This window comes from Mus caroli, chromosome 15 (assembly GCF_900094665.2).
Source record: "Mus caroli chromosome 15, CAROLI_EIJ_v1.1, whole genome shotgun sequence".
NCBI lineage: Eukaryota > Metazoa > Chordata > Mammalia > Rodentia > Muridae > Mus > Mus caroli.
The window spans coordinates 95,136,172-95,160,834 of record NC_034584.1 but is presented as its reverse complement, the minus strand read 5'-3'; the positions used below and the strand labels follow the sequence as shown (position 1 = coordinate 95,160,834).

The following is a 24,663-nucleotide window of genomic DNA, read 5'->3' as shown; positions in this document are numbered from 1 at the left end:
AGTGCGCATGCCCAACCTTGGGCACTTTGAAGATGCAGCATGCTGAGTGCCTCAGGCACCTGCTGAGCGCCCCAGGCACCTGCTGGCAAGCTTTACAAAGAGGAGGGTGCGGGCCACTCCACCATTAAAGCACATTCTAGAGAGGCTTGGACAAGGCTAACCGCCCAAGCCCATAAAGTCCAATTGCCTCAACTACCTTCTTAGCCAAACCCCTATGAAGCTGCCATAAATAGGACCCCAGTGCCTGGACTAGCACATTGGAGCTGCCATCAGGACTCCGGAGCTCCCATCCAGAACGCTGCAGCCCATTTTCAGAAGCACCATGACTTGTGGATCAGGATTCTGTGGCCGCGCCTTCAGCTGCGCCTCAGCCTGCGGACCCAGGCCAGGCCGCTGCTGCATCTCTGCAGCTCCCTACAGGGGCATCTCCTGCTACCGCGGACTCTCAGGGGGCTTCGGCAGCCAGAGTGTCTGCGGGGCCTTCCGCTCTGGCTCCTGTGGACGCAGCTTCGGGTACCGATCTGGAGGCATCTGCGGGCCCAGCCCCCCCTGCATCACCACCGTCTCTGTCAATGAGAGCCTGCTCACACCCCTGAACCTGGAGATCGACCCCAATGCTCAGTGTGTGAAGCATGAGGAGAAGGAGCAGATCAAGTGTCTCAACAGCAGGTTCGCGGCCTTCATCGACAAGGTGGGTGTCCTGGACCAGCAGAGCATGCATGTTACAGCCAAGGCTGGACACTGAGTGGAACAGGAGGCAGAAAGCCCACTCATACTGAGCCTCTAGTCTCAAGAGAGAGGATGCACAGGGCTCACCTGTGAGTCCTGAGAGGCAGTGGCCAGGCTGTCCTGGGCACACCCTGACTTCAGGGAGTCCCAGGAGCTGCAGCATGGAACTGGGGGCAGTCCAAGGAGGGAGGCTGCACTTCGGCTGACAGGAAGGGTGCAGACTACTGGAGGGATGGACAGAGGCCTTCCTAGTGAGTGCCTCTAAATGGCCTGTGACACCATCTCCCTGGCTCTTTGTCAGTCCCTGGGATGTGACTATGGGTGCTCTGCTTGTGGGGACTCCTGACTTCCTGGCTTCAGAGATCGCTGAGCCCAGCATAGGACACTGAAGTGTCCACCTGGACTCCTGAGTGTAGGCACTGACCCTGTCCCTTGTGCCCTCTCCTAGTGGGAAAGTCAGGCAGGACCAAGATAAGGGCTCCTTCTCAGAGCCCCTCTACTTCCTCTCCACCATCAGCCCAGATCTGCCCTGAACCCCTTCTGTCTCCCATGGCAGGTGCGCTTCCTGGAGCAGCAGAACAAACTGCTGGAAACCAAGTGGCAGTTCTACCAGAACCGCAAGTGCTGTGAGAGCAACGTGGAGCCTCTGTTCGAGGGCTACATCGAGGCGCTGAGGCGGGAGGCTGAGTGTGTGGAGGCAGACAGCGGGAGGCTGGCTGCTGAGCTCAACCATGCGCAGGAGTCCATGGAGGGCTACAAGAAGAGGTGAGGGCTCTGGGTGAGGAGCTGGCTCAGGATTTTGCTTAGCTGGAAGCTCAAGGCACAGGAAGTAAGACTGTTTCCAAGAAAGTATATGAGGAGGGCATTGCCAGATCCTGCCTGCCACCTATGAGATTTCTGTGTAGGCAGACACCTGACAGAGCCCTGTCTGTGATTAGGCTCTGTCTAGCTCAGCTGGAGACAATCTAGCCGCTCGGCCGGCTCCCTTCTAGGGGAAGACACTCTAGGGCAATCTGCCTGCTCCACTTGTCCTTTGTCCTATAAACTGTGGCAACCAAGTTGATACAGCCTAAGTTATTAGGAGAGCCAGGACCCAGCCCCAGAAAGTCCACAGATCTAGGTGCCCAGTCCTTACGTCTCTAGGTCTTTCAGCAGCTGGAATAAAAGGAGTAAGTGATGGAAAGCTAGGTCTACATGGCCAAGAATATATGATGTCACTTCCCACAAGAATATATGATGTCACTTCCCACAAGACACTGAGGCTGAGCCTCCATTCCTCTCCTGAGGTGACCTTCAAGCAGAATGCTCACAAGTTTCCCATGAGCCCTACACCCTAAACTAAAACAGACAGAGATCTCTAGATCACTCTGGATCTGACCAGAAAGTCCTTCACGGGGCTGGAAGGATCAGCGGTAAGGATCCTCCCTGCTCTCTCTGCTGTGAAAATGGGGGTCAGAGACTAAACCCTCACTGCCTGACCTCTCCTCTCTTCAGGTACGAGGAGGAAGTTTCTCTGAGAGCCACAGCCGAGAATGAGTTTGTGGCTCTGAAGAAGGTGAGTAGCAGGTGGCAGAGGAACGTGGATCTCCCCCATCCCCCAGGGGCACACTGTGCTTGGAGAAAAACAATGTTAATATCAGGGATGCTGTGAACCTATCCATGGAGGATTGGGAATTCCCTGAGAAGCACCATGATGAATGTCATGTCAGGCCTGTGACAAAGGGCAAATTGCCTGGAAAGTCTGGTGGCCCTGAGGCAGTGTGTGGAGTGCCACCAAACATGAGAGTCTCCACAGAAAAGAGCTGCCAAGTGCATGCTGGGAAGGGAAGCAGAGACGATTTGCACATACAATCACTGGGATCCTTCTCCCTGTGCTGTGTGGGATGGATGAAAACGGGCTCATACCTCCCTCTTTCCCAGGATGTGGACTGTGCCTACCTGCGCAAGTCAGACCTGGAGGCCAACGCAGAGGCTCTGACCCAGGAGACCGACTTCCTGAGGAGATTGTATGAAGAGGTGAGGGCAGCAGCCAGGTGGAAGTCCAACAAGTAGTCTGTAGACAGTCATTCTGTGACTGTGAAGTCCTGCGTGGACCAGGGGAGGACTGAGAGGTTGGCAGAGTGTGTGGGGTTAGGCTGAGCTTTCAAGAAGGTTTTGATTGCTGTCTCCCTCCTCCTGCAGGAGACCCGCATCCTCCATGCCCACATCTCAGACACCTCCATCATCGTCAAGATGGACAACAGCCGGGACCTGAACATGGACTGTGTCGTGGCTGAGATCAAGGCTCAGTATGATGACATTGCCAGCCGCAGCCGTGCTGANGCCGAGTCCTGGTACCGCACCAAGGTGAGAGGTCAGGACATCTGTCCTTAGATGAGACAGTGGGAAGGACTCCGGATCTATTGGAAAGGGCTTCTTGCACACCAAGAATCACAAGAAGATTGCACACAGCTCTAGGCTGAGGAGGCAGCCCAGCCTGACCACTGTGCATCTTGCACACCTAATGTGCTCACTGGGTCGATGTCACATCCTGGGCCTCATGGGCATCTCTGTTTCCCCAACATCTAGTGTGAGGAGATAAAGGCCACAGTGATCCGGCATGGAGAGACCCTGCGCCGCACCAGAGAGGAGATCAATGAGCTGAACAGAATGATCCAGAGGTTAACTGCTGAGATCGAGAATGCCAAGTGCCAGGTATGTAAGGTTCAGCTGCTCTGGGACCAGAGAGGCTGGATGTCTGCTCAGTGCCACACAGCCAGCATGTGTCCTGCTTGGAGCTTACCATTTATGTAGTCTCCCACCTATTTGCACAGCTGGGTTTCCTGATCATGCTCACTCAGGCTGACCCATGTGAACAAGGCAAGAGGCTGCTTCTAGAATGTTCCCAACTGTTGGGAAAGACTGGATAGCATGCTGGTGACAGACAGTGAGACCCAGGGACCCTTGGCTATCTCCACTTCTTTTGTGTCCCCAGAACACCAAGCTGGAGNCTGCTGTGACCCAGTCTGAGCAGCAGGGAGANGCTGCCCTTGCTGATGCCCGCTGCAAGCTGGCTGAGCTGGAGGGTGCCCTGCAGAAGGCTAAGCAGGACATGGCCTGCCTGCTCAAGGAGTACCAGGAGGTGATGAACTCCAAGCTGGGGCTGGATGTCGAGATCACCACCTACAGGCGCCTGCTGGAGGGCGAGGAACAGAGGTGGGTCCTTCTCAGAGGAATCAAACCCCATCTTGCCCTTGACTGGCCAACAGCCAGACTCTGGAGGGCAAATCTTCCATTGGTCCCTTTGAGGCTGTGTTTATAATGGGTCATGTTCTGACCAACTGTTGAGGGAAAATTCTGACTTGTGGAGCAAGGTTGTGGTGGGGGGCAGTGTTTGATACTACTTTGGGCTTCATAAGTTCTTTCTTGTCTTCCCCCCCAGACTGTGTGAAGGTGTAGGAGCTGTGAATGTCTGTAAGTATTGGGAATTTGGTATGGACAGATTTACTGCCTGTGACAGGGGGCAGAGTGTGAAAGGAGTTTACATGAGAACTAAAAGCAAAACAGAAGCTGCCACAGCTGCAGGGGGAATTTGAGGTCAGACTAGAAGACTAGACCTTTACATGGAGATGGAACCAGATGCCTCATGGGAAGGGGTCTGGCTTTTAACTCCAGGAATTCAGGGTCAGGGAAAAGGGGCTTTCCTAGCTACCGCCCCATGACCCCCGCCCCTGCCCACACTCTGATACATTTTTCTGGATCCTCAGGTGTCAGCAGCTCCCGAGGAGGAGTCGTATGTGGGGACCTGTGTGTCTCAGGTTCCAGGCCAGTGATCGGCAGTGCCTGCAGCGCCCCCTGCAGCGGGAACTTGGCGGTGAACACAGGCCTGTGTGCACCCTGTGGTTCAGCTGTGTCCTGTGGCCGTAAATGTTAAAAACTGAATTCACATCCTGGCCCTGGCATAGCATTTCGCCCTGAGCCATCGCTAGCTGACCAATATTGGGACCTAGAACAAGGGGCTCAGTCACTTGCTCACTTTGAAGCGACCCTCTCACTCTAGGCTCCTCTGGTCTCTCTAGACCACGCCCTTGTTCTCAGAAGTGAATACTGGCTTCTAGAAGTCCCTTTGGAGCTGCAGGGTGGATGGGGAGTCTGGGGCAGGGCTAGAACACCACCTATCCTGCCTTAACTGTGAGCCAGTAGCTAGAGAGCCACAGTCCCCCCTCCCTCTAATCTCTGTCTTGATCTGTTTCCAATAAATTAATGTAGTCAACTCTGCACATTGTCTGTGTCTCTGTCAGCCCTCTAAGGAGCCAGGGTTCAAATCTACATCACATGGAATCGAGACCGGAGCTTCCAGGAACCGGCTTTGTCCCTGGGCTCCCGTCAGTCTTAAATATGTCCAAAGCCCACACTCGGCTCTCATATGGTGCAGTTTTGCCCACCCTACCTTAAAAGTACATCTCCTGAGATAGAGAAAAACAGCCTGCAGAGATGAGCAATGGCTGGGGCGGGGCCTGTCTCTTAGTTGAGGGGCGGAGCCGCATTGTGGATCTTGTGTTTTTCTCTCTGCCGCCCAGAAGGCAGCCAAGCTCTTTGTAATCTTTGGACAATAAGCATCGCGTTCTACAGCGCCTGAAGCTTGAGGAAACATCACTGGTGTCAGTGGGAAAGACTCATGCCTGAGTAATTGACTGGAATTCTAAAGGTCAAAACCCTTTAACTTGGCCTCCTTTTCTTCACGGAGTCCCTTTGGGGTTTGGAGCCCTTCCATAAGCTGCTGCCTTGCCTCAAACACGGCAAACAGCGCCAGCACCACTACGGAGGCTGCTCTGTCTCTTCCCAGCCAGCCGAGTAAACGCAGGCTGTGTGCTTGCTCTCTCTGTACCTGCTTGCACAACTCTAAGATGAGGTTTGCAACAGGGATTCCCCAACTCAGGTCCTGTGAGAGAGGAACTCAATTACAGGACCTGCCACAAGCAACCACTATCCGCATTTCTTAGTTATTGCTCTTCTGTAAAATATCAAGTAAAATATCTCCAGGAGCCTCTTATTACACATATATTCATGAACAGAGATCACAAGCTTAGAGACAAATGCCCATATCCCTGGAGCCACCAAACTCCTTCATAGATCCTGCAAGTAGGAGCTGGAACATACATCTTATAGCAGAATGCATCTCTAAACTTCTACTCCCAGGTTCAGAAGACGTAGCAGAAATGGAAGCCCTGCCCGCCCTCCCCCCACACACACACCTACACACAATGCAGACTCTTGAGAGAGCAGGACAGAGTGGCCAGAGCAAAGGCTCATGTCTGAGGTTGAGTCGAGCCAGAGCCAGCCACCCCTGATAGGCAGTGCTCCAGAGGTTCCTGAGTATGTGGCTTTCCTCAACAGCCCTCACAGCAAAACATAGCAAAGCTAAGAAGCAGGGCCTATGTCCAAACTCTAGCCCTGAAGCCCCAAGCCCTCTGTGATTGTTTCAGAAGCTCATATCAAGCTCCAGTCCTCAGACACTTCTCCACAACCTCCCTGTCAACCTCGCTGCTGTCACCAGCCAAGCCCGGCCTTGAGGGACTACCAGGCTACCCTACTGTCAGTCCTTCATCTTACCAAGTTCTGATCCTCTCTTTTCTTCTTCCCATTCCTGTCACAAAACTTTCACATCCTCCAAGCTTCAGGCATTTGTAAGGGAATGGTGAGCGTAGAATAGGGTTGTGAGCAGACACCACAAGTGACGGTAAATCTAGATCATCAGCTTAATCGAATCAACTAAGAAATGTGTTTCTGAGCAGATCTGGAAGGACTAGCTAGCTGCAGGGGAAGACCCTCCCCAGAGTCGGCAGTACTTTCTGGCAGTGGCCCAGATATAAAGGGATCTGAGAGCGAGGTGATTCTGCTCCTGCCAGTCTACTTCTCTGCTCCTTGCTGGTGAGTGTGTCTGGTCTGTTGTTTGCGTTGCTGCAAACATCCCTCACGTCTTCAGCCTTGACTCGTAGAATGGAGACCAATGGTTCTCTGAGACTTCAACTCCAGATTGGTACAGATGAGATGTGAAACCTCGTGGATTCATCAGCCACCTGGTTCTCAGCTTCTCTAAGTGGACAGCCAGCCATTGTTGGGCTTCCAAGCCATATTGTATGTGTAAGCCTTTCCCCTTTGTCATATATATGCACACTCTGGGTTCCTGATTGAGGTATCAGGTGTCCTGGGTAGGCAAGTGTCATGGGACGACACTGGGAGTCAAATAGGAGTGATGGTAGCCTCATACTGCTGAGTGGCATTCTGGGAAAAGGTTCCTCTGGATAGGTCATCTTTATTGTTCTGACCCCTGGCTTGTGTGCCTGTTGCTCCTGTCTGCTGTTGCTCTAACTGCAACCGAGGGTGCTCAGCTAGCGTTAGATTTTCCACACCTTTCTTTAAGGGTATTCTAATGCCACCAAAGGACTGGACATGCAGATTGATGTGGAGTTCACAACTTTGCATGCACAAAGCCCTGGGTTCCATCTCCAGCTACAATAAATATATTTAAATAGCTTCAAGGGATCACATAGGTTTGAGACACAAAATATCCCTGGGTAGATCAGTTTAGACCATAAGGCATAAGGTCTCTATCAACTGAAGCTACTTATGCAGTAGGTTCTAAAGACAGGTAAATGAGACAGTCACCGTTCTCAGGGGTGGCTCGGATAGAGATATGAACCAAGCTCATCATCTGGCACACCTGAGTGCTATGAAGTATGAGACAGGCATGTAATGAGTGTGTGGAGCCAACAGAAAGCCTTCTTTATGGACGTGGGAGGTTCCAAGGAGTCTTCTTAGGGGCCTTTACCCGGGTGAGATCCAGACAATTCTATGTGACCAGAGAACAGCTTATTAAGGGGGTGTTTGTGAGTGGGGGGTGGGGTGGGGGAAGGAGTGTGTGTGTGTGTGTGTGTGTGTGTGCATTTTGAGGCTTTTAAACTTGTATTATACAAAGAATATCATTTTCCAACCAAGCTCAAAAATTAAAGTATAAAAGTAAAGTTTAAATTTTAAGGAAAAAAAATGCCAGCCTACATCTCTTATCTTACAGAATTTCCTCTTGTGGGAGCCAAAGAGATGGCCCAGTGCTTAAGAACACCTTTTGTTCTTCCACAGGACCTGAGTTCAGTTCACAGTGCCCATGTCAGGGACACAATTGCCTGCAACTCCCATTCTAGGGGATCCAGTGTCCTCTTCTAACCGCTTCAGGAACCTGAATTCACACTCTCAACACTCACACAGACATACACACATTTGCATGAAACTCCAAAACAAATCTTTAAAAAATATATATGTAAATGAAATTGTAAGGCCATTTTCGAGACATTGTTCAAGTTTAGATTGAGACAAATTTCCATAAATGCGTCTCAAAGTCGCATGATTGGTCCTTAACAAATACAACCTATTCTTTCTTATAACGCTCAGATTATTCATGGTTCTTTTCTCTTTAGATTGTCTTCCCTGATTCAGGCAGTGTATCACGTTTAGTCAGCTGGTTAAACATATAAGATAAATCCTAGAGTAAGATGTTTCCCCCTTCCCATGACTCTTAATGTCTTCCTCTCCTGCTTCACCCTTGTAATGAAAAACGATGACTGAACTGAGGACAGCCCTGCTCCCTTCAGAAGTCACCTCAACTCAGAACAAATGACTCCTCATAAAGCCACCAGCTGAGTCTCCTCCGTCCCATGATGGAATGTGGCCCATGGCTTGGGGAAACCTCTCAGAGAATATGTCCTAAACCACAGATATTATGGTGACTCAAATAGCTCCAGCCCAGAAAAATACCCCAACCTGACCCTAAGCCCTCAGGATCTCCAGCCAGACTCCAGGCAACTTGAAGCTTGGGGGTTGGGAAGGGAAAACGTGGTCAGCCAGTCTCCAGGGAGCCAGGATGCAGGATGCTGGGCAGAAGTCCTTCCTGCTGTCCCTGAGACTGTTCTACCTTCCCTCCGTGCCCACTCCCTGACACACACTGAAACTGGAGTGAGAAAAACTGGTTCTGAACATCTTTCACTACCTCCCAGCAAATACAAGGGACAGAGAGCTGGACTCTGGAGATGCAGGTAGGGATACACTCTCAGGGTTCCTTGAGTTGGGGGGGGCAGGGGGGCAGTAAGAATGAATATTTGGTTAGAGAAGGCCAGAGATGACCCAGTGAGGCTGATGAGACATATGACTACCAGCAAGGCACGTTCCCATCCATTCCTTTTCCATGACACCGTCATGTTTACCCAAGAAAGGAGCCTTTTGGATACCTGCTCCTCGGGTGCTGGAGCTAGGAAACAGCCAACACTCTGCACTTAAGCGCCTTAAAAGGAGATGCCTGGCCGCTGGCTAATGACGCACCTGAGCCCCACCCTGAGACATGGAGAGCAGGAACTATTGTTCCCAAGACACACTGATGATGTAATCCTTTTCGCAATGGAAAATAATGTGAACTCTCCAAACAGACCCTTGCTCTACAGCCCTACAAAGCCAACCTTGCTCTGGTCACCCCACCTCGCACCTTCAGAAAACTGTCCCTTGTCCAAGTACAGCCTCCTAGTGAAAACTCAGACCAAACCATCCCTTGTATCTGGAGGTAGACATTAGGATGCTTCCCTGTGGCTTAATATTTTCCTGGCCTACCATCACTTCCTAAGTTAGCACGCAGGCCTGGGTCACCAGTTACAAGCCTGAGCGTGGTTTTCAGTGTGTATCAAAGCAGCAAAGGTGGGCTTTCTCCCCCCTCTCCATCCTTTTCTATTCTTATTTCTGTGCCCCAAGAGAACAGGGCCAGAGTGTCTTTCTCACTGTCCCTAGGGCTAACAACTATATGGGACCTTATACCACCATTCGAGATTATAGCTGGTGTGAGGATCCCTGTTTGTAACCCAAGAACTTGGCATGCTGAGGCAGGAGACTTTTGAGTCCAGTCCTGGGCTGCATAGGAAGTTCCATGCCTGTCTGAGTTGCGAGTGAGACCCTGTCTCTAAAATGGGGCTGGGAGGGTGGCTGGGGGCTGGAATATAATCCAGTCATACAATGCTTGCCTGCCTTGCCTCACATGTACAAGGCACTGGGTTCTATCCTCAACTCCAAAACCAGGACTAACAGAGTGAAGGAATGAGTGAAGAACAGAGGAGTGTCCTGTCCTTCTCTGTCTCTCTGCCAGGGTAATTGACTGTGGACCCAGACAGTCTGTGGAATTTACCCAGTCTTTCCCTTTCTCCACCCATCAATTCACCTGTCACATCATAAAGATCTGAGTTGTACAATAGCAAGTCCCCTAAGACTAAGTCACCTAACACCCACACATCACTATGTTCCTTCATGGTATTGGCTGGAGCTGTGAGTGGCTTGGAAGTCCAGTTCAGACAGGCTGGCTGCTTAGCCACCACAGAATGTTTTATTAAAGGGCAAGCCTGAAAAAGAGAGAGAGAGAAAGGGAGAGAGAGAGAATAGAGCCAGTCAGAGGGGCAGGATGCAAGGTTCAGGTAAGCCACAGGCCATGTCTACAAGATGACACACCAGAGTCCCGTCTAGTTCCAGGTGAGGGGCAAAAGGGGGAAGGGAGAAGAGGGCCAGCTCTGTGGGCAAGGGAATCTGAGACAAGAGGGCCAAGTCTTTGGGCAGAAGCGCCAGTTTCGAGTCTTCTCCGGAGGGAGGGGTTCAACATTCACGGGAGCCAAGGCAGCCAAAGCCTCCAACACAGCCCGCGGAGCTGCAGAGCGCGCAGCTACCACTTGGGGCGCTCATGTTCAGGCCACAGGAACTGACTCCGGGTGCCCTTAGGGAGGACCTGTCTCCAGTGACGTCACTGCCGGGGGCTGTATGGAGAGCGACGTGAAAATTGAGACCAATGGCAGGACTCAGAAGCCTTCCCACCCCAAGGCTGCCAGGAAGACCCACAGACTTCTCCAAGAGAGATAGACCCTCCTCAGCACCAGAGTGGTGCTCCCTGCCCAGAGTCCCAGACCAAGCCTGTGGCAAAAAGGAAGCAACTGCTAAGTCAATCCACCTATCAGGTTCCCCAATACAGAAACCTTTGATTCCCACACTCTCAGCTCAGACAGAGCCTTCTAGCCTGCATGCTCCTTGGGTCTGTCCTGACTGCTACCACCGTCTCCTTGTCTTGATGGACAAAAGGCTCTGCTGTCTGACTGTGACTCAGCCCACACCCAGGACTTGAGCTCCCCCAAGTGAGTAGACACATAGTACTCCCCCAGAGCACACACAGGGAATCACTCCCTGAGAAGAAACAGTTCCTGCCACCCGACCTCCACAACTGTGATCTGCAGAGAGAGACAGAGGGAAGACTGAGGGAATTAGGGGGTGGGGGAGTGACAAGATCTCATATCTTACCCAAGTCACTTACCCACACTCCCTGCCCCAAGTCTCAGACCAAGCCTGTAGGGAAAAAGAAGCCACAACTAAGTTAATCGACCTACTAGGTTCCCCAACACAGATACGTCAGACTCTCACACTCCCAGATCAGACAGAGCCCTCTAGCCTGAAAGCTCCTTAGACCTGTCCTGGCTTTACCATCTCCTTGACTTGATGGGCAAATGGCTCTGCCGTCTGACACTGCCTCAGCCCACACCCAGCCCTGGGTCTTTTTGTTCAAGGAGCTACAAAGGTGTGAGAAGGACTGACTGCAGGAGAGCCAATGCCAGATACCCAGTCCCTTGCCTCCTGTTACCTCACCTCTGCTCCTCACCCTCCAGCAGCCTGCGGTAGGTAGCGATCTCAAAGTCCAGGCCCAGTTTTACGATCATGAGCTCCTGGTACTCACGTAACTGCCGAGCCATGTCCTGCTTGGCTCGCTGCAGGGCAGCCTCCAGCCAGGCCAGTCTGCCCTTAGCGCTGCCTGAGGCCGCATCCGGCATGGCCTCCAAGTCTTTGCTTTTCTGTAGTTCACAAGGCTGGGAATGAAACAAAGAGCTTAGATAGATAGATAGATAGATAGATAGATAGATAGATAGATAGATAATATATAAATGATAGATGATAGATAATAGGTTGATAGACAATAGATAAATAGGTGATATATAGATGATAGATAGATACATAGATAGATACATAGATAGATAATAGATAGATGATAATAGATGATAGATGATAGATAATAGATTGATAGATACATAAATAGATGATAGATAGATTGATAGATAATAGATAAATAGGTGATATATAAATGATAGTTTGATGATAGATATATACATGATCGATAGATAGATGATAGATAATAGATGATATATAGATGATAGGCAGATACATGATACATACATACATGATAGATAAATAGATGATGATAGAGTGATTGATGATAGACAGGTGATGGATAGATAGATTGATTGATTGATTGATTGATAGATGGTAATAGATAGATGGATAGATGGATAGATAGATAGATAGATAGATAGATAGATAGATAGATAGCCAGCCTCAGCCTCATTCCTCCTGCCTCAGGGACCTAGCCATTACTCAAAGGCCTGGAGCCAGTGCACATGTGAAGATGACCCGTGGACTGGAGGAAATGGAGGCCTGCTCTGAAATTTGCCAACATGTTTGAGTATGTCTAGAGCAGTGGTTCTCAACTTTCCTAATGCTGCGGCTCTTTAACACAGTTCCTCGAGTTATGGAGAACCCCAACCATAAAATCATTTCATGCACTACAGTCCAGAATTGGGAGGCACATCTGTGATTCAGATCTTGAAGCTGGAAGACACAGATTTCTGACCCAGATCTCGATGTGGAATAAAACACTCTTTCGATTCAGATCTTGAGGCACTGTGGCCATGAAAAGCTTAGGCCCAGGCAAGGTGGTACAAACCTCTAATCCCAGGAGACTGAGGCAAGCAGATCTCTGGGTTCGAGGTCAGCCTGGGACAAAGCAAGTTCCAAATCCAGGTGTAGTGGTACACACCTTTAATCTGGGCCACACCTTTTGCTGGAGGCATACATAATGACAATGGAAGAAGGAACAGTCACTGTTCTTCGGCTGCTTGCACTTACTTGCCAGCACATCTGTTGGAACCTACCTCTTCAGAAGATCAGCTGAAACAACTAGCCTCGTGGGACTGAGCAGCTACTAGGATCTTGAACTCCCCATGCACAGCTGCCCATTGTTGGGTTAGTTGGGCTACAGACTTCAAGTCATCACAATAAAATCTCTCAATATATAGAGACACTCCCTACAGTCTGTGACTCCAGAGAACCCTGACTAATGAACCTTGTAACTCAAACTCACCCTGAACTCACTCTATAGCACAGGGTAGCCTGGAACCTGAGATCTTCTGGGTGCTGGAGTTACAGCATTTTTCATGTGTTTAAGGGAAAAGTGGAAAACTGCGGTTTTGGTAAGCCATTTAATTTCTGACCAGGAGTTCAGAATTAATATTACGGCAAAAACAAATTTTTAAAAAAATACATTAAAAAATATACAAACACGGGGGCAGCTGAGATGGCTCAGCAATTAAGAGCACCACTGGCTGCTCTTCCAGGGGTCCTGAATTCAATTCCCAGCAACCACATGGTGGCTCACAATCATCTATAGGGAAATCTTATGCCCTATTCAGGCAGGCAGATGTATATGCAGCAGAGCACTCATACGTTAAATAAATAAAATTAATACACACACATACATATATTTAATATATATAAACACACACACACACACACACACACACATATATATATATATATATATATATATATATATATATATATATATAAAAGCACACACACACATGTCACCTCTTCCAAAGGATGAGGGGATCTAGAGAGGTGTCATAGGTAATGGCACCCCAACCTACCCCAGCCCCCAGCCCCAATGCCTCTCCTGACCCTGAGTACCACCCACCTCCATCTTCAGCTGCTGGATAGCCTGGTTGAGCCTATTCAGGGCCTCCTTGCTGTGCCTAGGGGTCTGCACACATTTCTGCACAGTGGCCTTCATCTTCTCACACTGGGATGGGGAGAGTAGAGCAGATGTCAGCGGAGAGGGGAAGACAAGCATAAAACAAAACCCAAATGCTCACCCAGACACCTGGTGTCCCAGCCGAGTCCTCTTCTCTAAACATCCAGTTGTCCACCCTTGTTACTGGGAGAAGTCAATGTCAAGAAGACTTGCAGATAACAAATCAAGCCTGGTACACAGTCCTGGGATGGAAATCTACCCAGGGGCTTTAGGGGCTGGATAACCCAGGATTCATCTCAAGAAGAAGGAGAGGTAAGCTCTGTGGAATCAAGTACTGAAACTTACAATGTACGGCTATCATTTGGGAAAATCCAGTGTTAAAAACTTTACATTTTTATTTTATTTGTGGTGTGTGTGTGCGTGTGCGTGTGTGTAGATACAAGCATGCCATGGTGAGTGAGCATTTGGCAGTCGGGACAACTTGAAGTCAGTTCCTCCCTTACTCCATGTGGCAGGTTTGAATATGCTTGGTCCAGGGAGTGGCACTTCTGGGAGGTGTGGCCTTGTTGGAATAGGGATGGACTTGTTGGAGAAAGTCACTGTCACTGTCAGGGTGGACTTTGAGACCCTCTTCCTAGCCATGTGGGAGCCAGGCTTCTCCTGTTTGACTCGGGAACAAGATGTAGAACTGTCAGCTCCTCCAGCGCCATGACTGCCTGTTTGCTGCCATGCTTCCTGCCATGATGATAATGGACTGAACCTCTGAGACTGTAAGCCAGCCCCAATGAAATGTTGTCCTTTATGAGTGTGGTCTTGGTCATGATGTCTCGTCTCAGCAGTGGAAACCCTAAGGCACTCCACACGAATCCTGGGGATCAAAGACTCAGCAGCAAGTGCTTTTACCTGCTGAGGCAGCTCACGAGCCCTAAAATGGCTTTTTAAATGCAGAGTCGAAATATATAGCCAAGGCTGACCTTGAACTCCAGGTCTTAGAACCTCGGTTTCATAAGCATGGGTACTGAGACAATGAACTGCCACATCTGGCTGAAAACAACTCTTAAAGCCCAAGCTTAGGGAACCGGGTCATATGTAACCCAGGACAGAAGCTTACCAACTCTGCCCAATTGATTTTTGTACCAAAGCAAAACAACCACTAGATTTGTGAATAAATGTCCATAACTTAATGAGTACTTATTGATCAGAATTCAATGGCATTGGTCCAGTGCCAGCTCCGGCCTCAAGCCCAAGGCTACTGACGTACACAGTATGGGAAGTGCTGTCTCTAATGCATGAGGTCAGTGTCTGGCCACATGTGATAGATAAGCAGCCCATAAATGGAAACACTGACACTAAATCGCCATCTCAATTGGGACCACACCACCTCCTGTGGAGAAGGCCAAGAGTTAGACCTTTCTCTGTGATCTCTCCTTGGACAGCCTGGGGCTCTTTCCCTACCACCTGCAAGCAAATAGGAACCAAAGGAGAGGGATACTGGATCAGCCTATGCCAGACTGAGTTTCAGGGTTATGTGTGTGTGGCTGTGTGTGTGTGGCTGTGTGTGTGTGGCTGTGTGTGTGTGGCTGTGTGTGTGTGTGTGTGTGTGAGTCTGTGTGGAGGCCAGAGGTCAGGTTTGAATGTTGTTCCCTAGGACAGCTGTCCACATTAGCTCTGTGTGTCTGTCTGTCTGTCTGTGTCTGTGTGTCTGTGTGTGTATGTGTCTGTATGTGTATGTGTGTGTGTCTATGTATGTGTGTCTCTGTGTTTTTGTGTGTGTGTCTGTGTGTTTGGAAGTCTGTGTGGAGGCCAGAGGTCAGTTTTGAATGTTGTTCCCTAGGCCAGCTGTCCACATTAGCTGTGTGTGTGTGTGTGTGTGTGTGTGTGTGTGTGTGTGTGTGTGTATCTGTGTGTCTGTGCCTGTCTGTGTCTGTGTCTATGTAAGTCTGTGTGGAGGCCAGAGGTCAGTTTTGAATGTTGTTCCCTAGGCCAGCTGTCCACATTAGCTCTGTGTGTGTTTCACCTCGTTTTGTGAGAAAGGGTCTCATTGGAGTCTAGGTTTTGTCAGCTAGGCTGGCTGGCCAGAGAGCCGCAGGAATCCTCCTGTCTCTGCCTCCCCAGCTCTAAGATTCCAAGCACACACCAGATTTTTGACGTGGGCTCTAGGGATCAAGCTTGAATCCTCAAGCTTCTGAAACAAGCTCTTGCTTTATGGACTGATACCTCCCTCAGCTGCCCAGACCACGTTGTAAGCCCCAGCCATTGGCTCTACACTCTGCAGGGCAAAGGGAACCACTCATGCCTCCATCCTAACCAAGAACTTCACTGTGCAACGTTCACACCAGCACAGTGCACATTTCACAGGCAGAATACAGAGAGGGGGGCTAAACAGGGTTGAATTGTGAAATAACATCTCCCACAAGTGTCTCTTGTACCCTTTCCTGACAAATGTGCCCATGGTAAATGGAATACAGCAGACAGCTTGTGACTGGTGGCACTTGGAACACCTGGTGGGGTCCAAGATCCTCAACCCACATGACTAATGAGCCATGGGCAAGCCTCACCATGGTAAAGGACCTCCTGATGCCTCCAAACCTCTCGAGCACCACAGCCTAGCTCCAGTTTAAGGCACTCACAAAATCCTCATCTCTGGGCACACCCCCTCCTGCCTGCTCTGTGACCTCACTTGGTTACAATTGCAGGGTTCCAATTGGAATTTTTAGAGACAGGGGATAGAAGGAGCTGGTGTTGTGAGCCCAGGAAGGAAGAAGGCTGGAGCAGGGAAGGCTTCCTCCTTAGGAACTGTGTTGACTGTGTTGTGTGTCTATCTCCGTGTAATTCTGTTTTTGTTTTGTTTTGTTTTGTTTTGTTTTTGTTTTTTCTTACAAAGATGGCACATGCATAGGGCTGGAGACATGGCTTGGTGATTCAAAGCATTGGCTGCTCTTGCAGAGGGCCTGGGTTCAGTTCCCAGTACCCACACTGTGGCTTGTAACCACCAGTAACTACAGTCCCTGGGGAACATGTCTGTGGGCACAGGGTGCATGGGCAGCACACAGATATACATGCCCGCAAGACATTCATACATATAAATGAACCTAAAAAAAAAAGAAAAGTAAGATGGTGCCCATGTATACAGTTAGGGGTAGAGTGACAAGATGGGCAGAGAATTCAATTTCACAAAGTGATAGGGAATTATTTTCCAAACTCGTTATAAATACATTTCCACTGGTAACATTTAAAAATAGCCTCTGTTGGTGATTAGGTTTGCGCTTATAGGGGAATCCCCATGTCCACTGCGGGTCCCTGCCAACAGTTGGTTTTTTGGTCAAAAAAGAGCCAGTGGCCAGAGGGGCATGGAGGCGGGACTTAGAGGATTTCAGTCGGAGAGGAAAAGCAGGACAGGGAGAATGAGAATCACCGGGGAGAAGGAAGGAAGAGGATACAAACATGAGGCTGTGGAAGACAGAGCCCCAACCACGTAAGAATCAGGAAAAGCAGCCCCGGGGGCCACTCCCACGATTTGGTCTGGAGTAGCAGAGATAAAGTATAGGTTTTAGAAGTAATAACTCGAGAATATCGGAGGGGAGTGTGTTACCCGCGGGGAGATTTGGAAGTGGCCCAACCATTGTGCTAGCTAAGGCATATTATCTCATTCGGGGACTCCAGAGCATTGGGGTGCCGCCAACCAACGCCGCCCCAACCCGGAAGTAAAAGGCTGACTAACAGCACTGCTACAATCATTTCCAATGTAACTTTTAACAATTACAAAATTATAATTGTATTAATTACTTTACTTGCTGCTGGGACAAATACCTGACTTAAGAAAGCAAGGGTTAGTTCTGGCTCACAGTTCGGGGTACAATGCGCCATGGCAGGAGAAGGAAGGCAGCAGGAGCGCATCTGCAGTCAGGACGCAGAGAGCAATAAATACCATGCCAGCTCACTGTCTCCTCTTTGTTCAGCCCAAGACCTCTCGGCCCATGGAAAGGTGGTGCCCTATTTAGGGCAGGTTTTCCCAATTCGGTTAATCTAGAAACTTCCCTGTAGATGTGCCCAGAGGTTTGTTTCTATGGTAACTCTAAATCCCATCAAGTTGTCCACATTCATAATTAACTATCACAATAATGAATCTCAGTCACTTTGGGTCTGGCTTTGCATTTTGATAATCACTGATGGAGTGTGATATGCCTTCAAACACTGGCTACGCATGTGTCTCCTCCTGCCAGCTCTTCCATTGGTCATTTTTTCTGATGGGATCATGAGTGTTCCTTATATTTTGGGCAGGGCTACTTTCCACAAGTACCACAGACACTATCTTCAAGTTTATAGCTTGTCTTTTTTCTCTCTATGGCTCATTTGGATGAATAAAAGTCCTCAGTTTTAATGATTAATTCAATTTAATCGATATCTTTTGTTCATCTTCTGTGCCTTGTTGAAGAATCCCAGATCTCTTTGTCCCTCTCTTATGATCACACAGACTAAGTCTCCCTTCCTTGTTTCAACTATTGTTCATTTAAAGGTCTTATTAAAGATAAGAGGTTGAGGGGCTGGAGAGATAGCTCAGTGGTTAAGAGCACTGACTGTTCTTCCAGAGGACCTGGGTTCAATTCCCAGCACCCACATGGCAGCTCACAATTGTCTGTAACTCCAGTTCCAAGGGATCTAACACCCTCACACAGACTTACATGCAGGCAAAAAAATTAATTAATTAATTAATTAAATGTTTAAAATAAATATGAGAAGCTGATCTCAGCTCATTCAGGCTGATGCAGAATAACTCTAGGAGCACAGAAAACATCACAAGCTTTCTGCCAGTCTTTGTATTGTGTGTGGAGACTGAGGGGATCTAGAGGGTGATGTCTTACATACTGGGCATTATAGATTTCCTCAGTTTTTTATACTGGGCATTATAGTTTATTTATACTGGGCATTATAGATTTCCTCCTGCTGTGCCCTCGATTTCCCTTCCTTCCAGATAACCGATTACGAGCATACTCAGTTATTTACTGGCCTCGAGGTCCCTGTGGCTGTCATTTTTTCCTTCAATATTTTTTCTCTGTTCTTTGGGTTAGAACATTCCTATGATCTGTCTCCAAGTTCACCAACTCTACTGTAATATGAGAAGCACAAAAAAAGTTTGCTTGCCTGGACATTAAAAGTAGAATACCACATCAATGGCCCAAGCCTCTGGAGAGAGAGAAGAACACAGAACATCCCTCGCCTAGAAGACTGGATGCTCCACTTCCCCTATCACTTTAAGCCATTTAACCATAAAGAAGGCACACACCCTATTCCCTGATGTGTACTACTGATTGCCTCTTACTTCTTGCACTATCCCCACGCATATTGGATATACCCCCCCATACCTGACAGGACCCAGGAATGGGACTGTCCTAATGGTACCAACCCCTTCCTGTCCAGGCCTAGCAGTAGTCATCTCTTGTAATAGTACATTTAATTTACATATTGGAAGAAACAGAGTTTCCCCTAGCCAGAATTTTCCGAGAAACCAAGGAAGGGAGGCATCAAGATAGACTTAGGCCAGAGAAACGTCAAGGCATACATAAACTGAACACAAATCAAATTTAAAAAAAAAAAAATCCCCCAAGGATATCTGCCAGTTAAAGGAGAATCCTGTAAAAGACACATCGCAAGAGGCACACTTAGTTTCCCTCAATTTTCTATTAGGGACAAATTGATATTTGCTGTGATACTAAAAAGCCCTAATTTTTCTGGGGCTTGATTTTTAAGATTTATTTTATTGTATGTATATGAGTGTGAGTATCTGTGTGTGTCTGTGGGTGTCTATGTGTATGTCTGTGTGCTTGTATGATGTTTCAGTCTGTGCGTGTCTGTCTGTGTGTGACTGTCCAAACGAGCGCACCACACATGGATGGTGCCTGGAGAAGCCAATAGGGTGTGTCAGACGCCCTGGAGCTGTAGTTTGAGGAGGTTGTGTGATGCTCATGGTGAATGCTAGGAATGGAAGAACTCTGGTCCTCTGAAAAAGCAGCAAGCACTGTGAACTGCTAAGCCATCTCTCCAACCCCTGTGAGCTCTTAATGGACCCATCCTTGACATCGGCAACCTACTGCTTAGGTCCATTTCCTGAACTTTTTCTTTCAGTGACTGTAGTTTCCAATTCTAAAATTTCCACTTGATTCATTTCTTTTACTCATCAAGATTGCCATGGTTTGACTATGCTTGGCCCAGGGATTGGCACTGTTAGGAGGTGTGGCCTTGTTGGAGTAGGTGTGGCCTTGTTGGAGGAAGTATGTCACTGTGGGTGTGAGCTTTAAGATCCTCATCCTAGTTCCCCAGGAAGCCAGTCTTCTCCTGTTTGCCCTCAGAACAAGATGTAGAACTCTCAGCTCCTCCTACACCATGCCTGCCTGGATGCTGCCATGCTCCTGCCTTGATGATAACATACTGAACCTCTGAACCTGTAAGCCAGGCCCAGTTAAATGTCGTCCTTATAAGAGTTGCCTTGGTCATGGTGTCTGTTCACAGCAGTAAGACCTGAACTAAAACAGAGATTAAACAAGCGCTTTGAACATATTTGCATGAGTTTTCTTAAAGTCTTCCTTTGCTAAGTTCATCATCTTGGCCATTGTAGAGTCCAGCTCTCAGGGCCTCAGTAAGGGGAGATACAAAGAACCTGTGGGTCTATTGCAGCCTGCTGGATACACCCACCCTTGATTCTGACCTACAGCCCTCCAGCACCTACCACAAACCTGCAGAAGGGTGAAATAAGAGCAGGGGACTTATCCAGCCCTATGCTAACAACAGCTATTATTCATTTTAAAGATTTAAATATTATTGGAAAACGAACCTTGCAAATGGCCAACCTAGAAGCTACAACCCACAATGCCCCAGGACACCACATTATTAACAAGGCCGCCAATATACATGGTGGTGATGGTACAGAAGCCTGAGGTTTCTGATGCTGCCAGTACAATCTAAAGCTATGTTTATAGGAACCCAGGTCAAAAGCCCCACATAGAGAGGCCACAGGTGGCAAGAGATGCTGAGATGGGGGAGTAGAGAAAATGCAGCTAGAGACATATCCAGACCCTGGTCTAATGGGCCCCACTGCTAGAACTCAGACAAAACTGCCCACATATGGTGGTGACTCTAGGCTGGGCCAGAAAGGACAGGGCCAGAGCAAAAAGAGTATGACCTGATGTCTCCCTCAGTGCCACCATTCATAAGCCTAAATGGGAGGGTCCTCTGCCTCCTGAGGTCTAATGACCATTTTTTAGTCACTGTTCGTCCAGAGGATGTTGGGCATTTCCCCTTCCCCTGGGGTTTCATTGTGAAGATGGAGTTTTGGCAAATCCTATGCTGTAGGAGCTCTGAAATCTTAGCAGGCTCCTTCCTTGGGTGAGGGCCTGAGGGTGTCTGGCTGTCAAGTTTTAGCAAGGCTTGTGCACACTGAGCTCTGTGGAGGGATGGGGGTGGGGGTGGGGCAGAAGGAAGCCATGTTAGGCTGTTGGCTTTGGATCATTACCCAGACTCAGAACCTTAGCTTTTCAACTGAGCCACAGGTTGAGCTGTGGCCAAGGACCAAGGACAAACCGTCCTCACTCTTCCAACTGTACCTTAGCAGTTCTGAGACAAAGGGCCTCTTAGGAGCTCCCCAGGCAAAGCTCCAAGGGTCAAGTTCTCAAGGTAACTCTGGACACTTGGACCCTGGCATGGCCTTGGGGAATGTGTCAGCCCCTACCAAAACGTGACAATCCTACTCATAGCCAAATTTGTTCTTTGTTAGGTGTTCCTCCCTGAACTTGGGGACCCTGTATGAGCATCTGACTTGAGAGTTCCAAATATCTGTGCCCTTAAGTATCCCAACTAGACCACCCGCCCCCATCCTTCCCATGTGCTACCAAGATTTCTCAACCCTACTTCATGCCTCTCCCTCAGTCTGAAAAAAGTCCCAGAACCTACTCTCAAACTGGTTCTGTTACCCTGGCTGGGATCCCTTCAGGAGAGCTTGTCTCATAAGCTCTGAGTCCAGCCCATCAGATCCTGAACTACAAGGCAAGACTGGGGCCACCTGGAAGAGCAGGTGGCTGGGGGAGGGGAGCTCTGGGCAATGACCAGGGCAGGCATCTGGAGTGACCAGCAGGTAAAGGAGAAAGAACAGCTACAATGCATTGACAGCTTGCTATCTATCAGGCATGAGATTGCTGCTGATCCTGTCGGGACACTCCTCACTTTAGCCTCTTGGTGTTCTGGGCAAGTTTGTTTATGCCAGTACCAGCTACAAAGGAAACAAGATAGGGTCCTGAGTGCGATTTCTCTCAGGTGGTAATGGTGGAGCTGAGTGGTGTTTACTTCAGGGACTTGCCTTGGAGAAATGTATTTCTGAGGTGGGTGCATTGATGTTCAAAATATTTCAGAATGAAGTTATCAGAAATAGTGCATGTGCACATCCATGCATAGGCACCTGTACACACACACACATACACATATACGTATACATACACATATATACACATATGTATACATACACATACACACACATGCACACATACATACAAACACACACATACACATACACATACAAACACACACATACACATACACATACAAACACACACATACACATATACATACAAACACACATATATACATACACACACATACGTATACATACACATATACACACATATATACACATATACACACATACATGCACACATACATACACACACATATACACATACATATACACACATACATACATACATACATACACACACATACATACCTATACACACACACTCTCTCCCTTCTCCTCTCTAATCTTGCTACTTTCCAACTCTTCCCATTCTCCAGATCCAACCCAAGAGCCATCTCCTCCAAGAACCTGCCCTAACATGGCCTAAAGCTTGAAGTTCCATGATCAGACCCCCTACTGCTTCCTACACAGAGCCTGTATGTGCCTGCCCTGCCCCTGCTGAACCTCGTCGCTCACTCTCTGAGCCCGATTCCTGATGGACATGATGACCAAGACAAGACAGCAGCTCCACCCAAACCATATGCGACAGATGAAAGGCTTTCCGGAGCTTCTCAGGGCTGAGCCTGGGGAAGGCCTCCCCTCCCCGGCACCTGTCATCACTGATGCTCTGATGGAGGTGTCAGTCCTGGATTGCATCCGGTACTGCTCACGATTCAGCCTACTTCTCTCCCAAGTTCCAAGAGTAATAAAGGGGCCACCAAGGGGCATGCTCCCCAAAGGCTGGGTCAGGTATTAGTATGAACATCTGGGGGAACCACTGTGGTCAATGTGTCAAGGTACCCCTTTCAGGTTGTGTCCTTAGCAGGCTCAACTCAGCCTGCAGCTCTCCCAGCCTCACATGCACATAATTTTCTGTGCAGAGAGACTGGCTGTTCACACCCTGTCTGGTTGTGCTAGCACAGACGTTCTGTTCAAAACACAGAAACTCTCTGAGCCAGAACTGTGCAAGTGCTACCACACATTCGATTTAAATCCTCAAACTTCAGAGGAAGTCTGACCCCTTAGCAAGAAACAACCCCGGGGAGGATTCCTCAAGGCTACCAATCCCAAAAGAAAATTGGAATGAGAGCTTCCTGGAGGATTCCATATCAGCAAGCACAAGGTCCTGGTTTTTAATCCCAAACACAGATGGAAAAAAATCAAAGGAATAAAAATATACAATCTTGAATCAGATGTGGTAGCACATGCTTTCAGGAGGAAGATGGAGAGTTCAAAGCCAGCCTGAGCTACAGAGTAAGGCCTTGGAGGGGGGGGGAGAGGAAGAGAGGGGGAGAGGAAGCCTCTGCTTGTGGACGTTGTACATCGTGGTGCGCACTAGGCTCCGCACCACGATGTACAACGTCCACAAGCAGGAGGGAGAGGGAGAGGGAGAGGGAGAGAGAGGGAGAGGGAGAGGGAGAGGGAGAGGGAGAGGGAGAGGGAGGGAGAGGGAGAGGGAGAGGGAGAGGGAGAGATGCCTTATAGCCAAGACACTGAAGTTGAAGATTCGTCTCATGCACAGAACCATGGCTGGACTAAACTGAGAGGAAACAAACCCAGGCTGGACCAAATCACTCTATCCCAAGAGAGACAGTTGTAAAGAACAAAGTTGGCAATCCAACAACACTCCTTGGAAGTGAGCTGTCAGGGCTGGCTATGATGACCTTGGAGTTCTCAGACTTAATTATTGCATGCACAGTAATAGCACAGCTTGAAAACAAAGGAAGCACCAGGTGACCTGCAGGCTTCTCTTTAATGCTGGCTGCTGAGCACACACTCCGGTTTCCGCTGCTAGCGATGGGACACATAATTAACTTCCTTTATGATGGTTCTAGCTGCCTAGAGTCAGTATCCATGACCATTGGAAACAGCCCAGACTCCTGCCTCTAAGATCCCAGCCTTACTCCACAGCTCACAGCCCACAGCCCACAGCCCACAGCCACACAGGCACAGGCCCTGAAGAGACAGCCTTGAAGCAGTCCTGATCGCTCAGAACTCTCAGGTCCTGACTCCAGTCCTTGGAGCCTTCCACACAAGTCTATGCACCACTATGAGGTCATCTTGCAAAGCAGATGAATGGGCACAACCCCTGAAGAAAGCCTTTGAATTGGGAGAAATCGTGTGTCAAAGAGCCCTCCACAGTGGATGCAGTGGCTCACACCTGCTGTGCCAGCATTTGGGGTGTGGAGGCAGTAACATCATAAGCTCAAGGCTAGTGATTTGGGGTCAGCCTGGACGATGTGAATCCTTATTTGTCTCAAAAACAACGAAAATCCCTTAGTGGGCTAGGCAGGGCAGTCATCAGTGTTTGTGGCTTCTCTCTCCAAAGTACATAGGGAAGGGTAGAAGGGTTGAGGAGACAGGAGCTGAGCTGAGTGAGAAAGAGAGAATCAGAGAGACAGACACACAGAGAAAGACAGAGACAAAAAGACAGAGAGACAGAGAGAGACAGAGACAGAGAGAAATGGGGAGGGAGGGAGGGAGGGAGGGAGAGGAAGAGAGAGAGAGAGAGAGAGAGAGAGAGAGA

General features: G+C 48.9%; 2 protein-coding genes across 2 annotated transcripts; one reads left to right on the top strand and one right to left on the bottom strand.

Annotated features, from left to right (window-relative positions):
• The first annotated feature begins 260 nt into the window (after window positions 1-260).
• On the top strand, window positions 261-4,988 carry LOC110310460 (keratin, type II cuticular Hb1). The gene is made up of 9 exons (XM_021183448.1): window positions 261-691; window positions 1,286-1,494; window positions 2,224-2,284; window positions 2,650-2,745; window positions 2,911-3,075; window positions 3,298-3,423; window positions 3,704-3,924; window positions 4,151-4,182; window positions 4,476-4,988. Exons 1-9 carry the CDS (start codon window positions 323-325, stop codon window positions 4,640-4,642), a joined length of 1,446 nt encoding a protein of 481 aa, XP_021039107.1. The 5' UTR covers window positions 261-322; the 3' UTR covers window positions 4,643-4,988.
• Window positions 4,989-10,108: 5,120 nt separating this feature from the next.
• LOC110310154 (keratin, type II cuticular Hb1-like) lies at window positions 10,109-16,304 on the bottom strand. Its single transcript, XM_021182857.1, has 5 exons — window positions 16,195-16,304; window positions 13,580-13,684; window positions 11,422-11,639; window positions 11,093-11,124; window positions 10,109-10,544 (listed from the first exon to the last, which is right to left on the bottom strand). The coding sequence occupies exons 1-5, from the start codon at window positions 16,195-16,197 to the stop codon at window positions 10,387-10,389; spliced, it is 516 nt and encodes a 171-aa protein (XP_021038516.1). The 5' UTR covers window positions 16,198-16,304; the 3' UTR covers window positions 10,109-10,386.
• Window positions 16,305-24,663: the final 8,359 nt, after the last annotated feature.

Excerpts from the sequence above, each read along its gene's own strand:
- LOC110310154 (XM_021182857.1), bottom strand. Across the intron at positions 11,125-11,421 it reads CTGGAGGGTGAGGAGCAGAG|GCTTGGTCTGAGACTTGGGG; the intron begins GTGAGGTAACAG and ends TTTTCCCTACAG. Across the intron at positions 10,545-11,092 it reads ACTTGGGGCAGGGAGTGTGG|CCCCCGGCAGTGACGTCACT; the intron begins GTAAGTGACTTG and ends CTCTCCATACAG.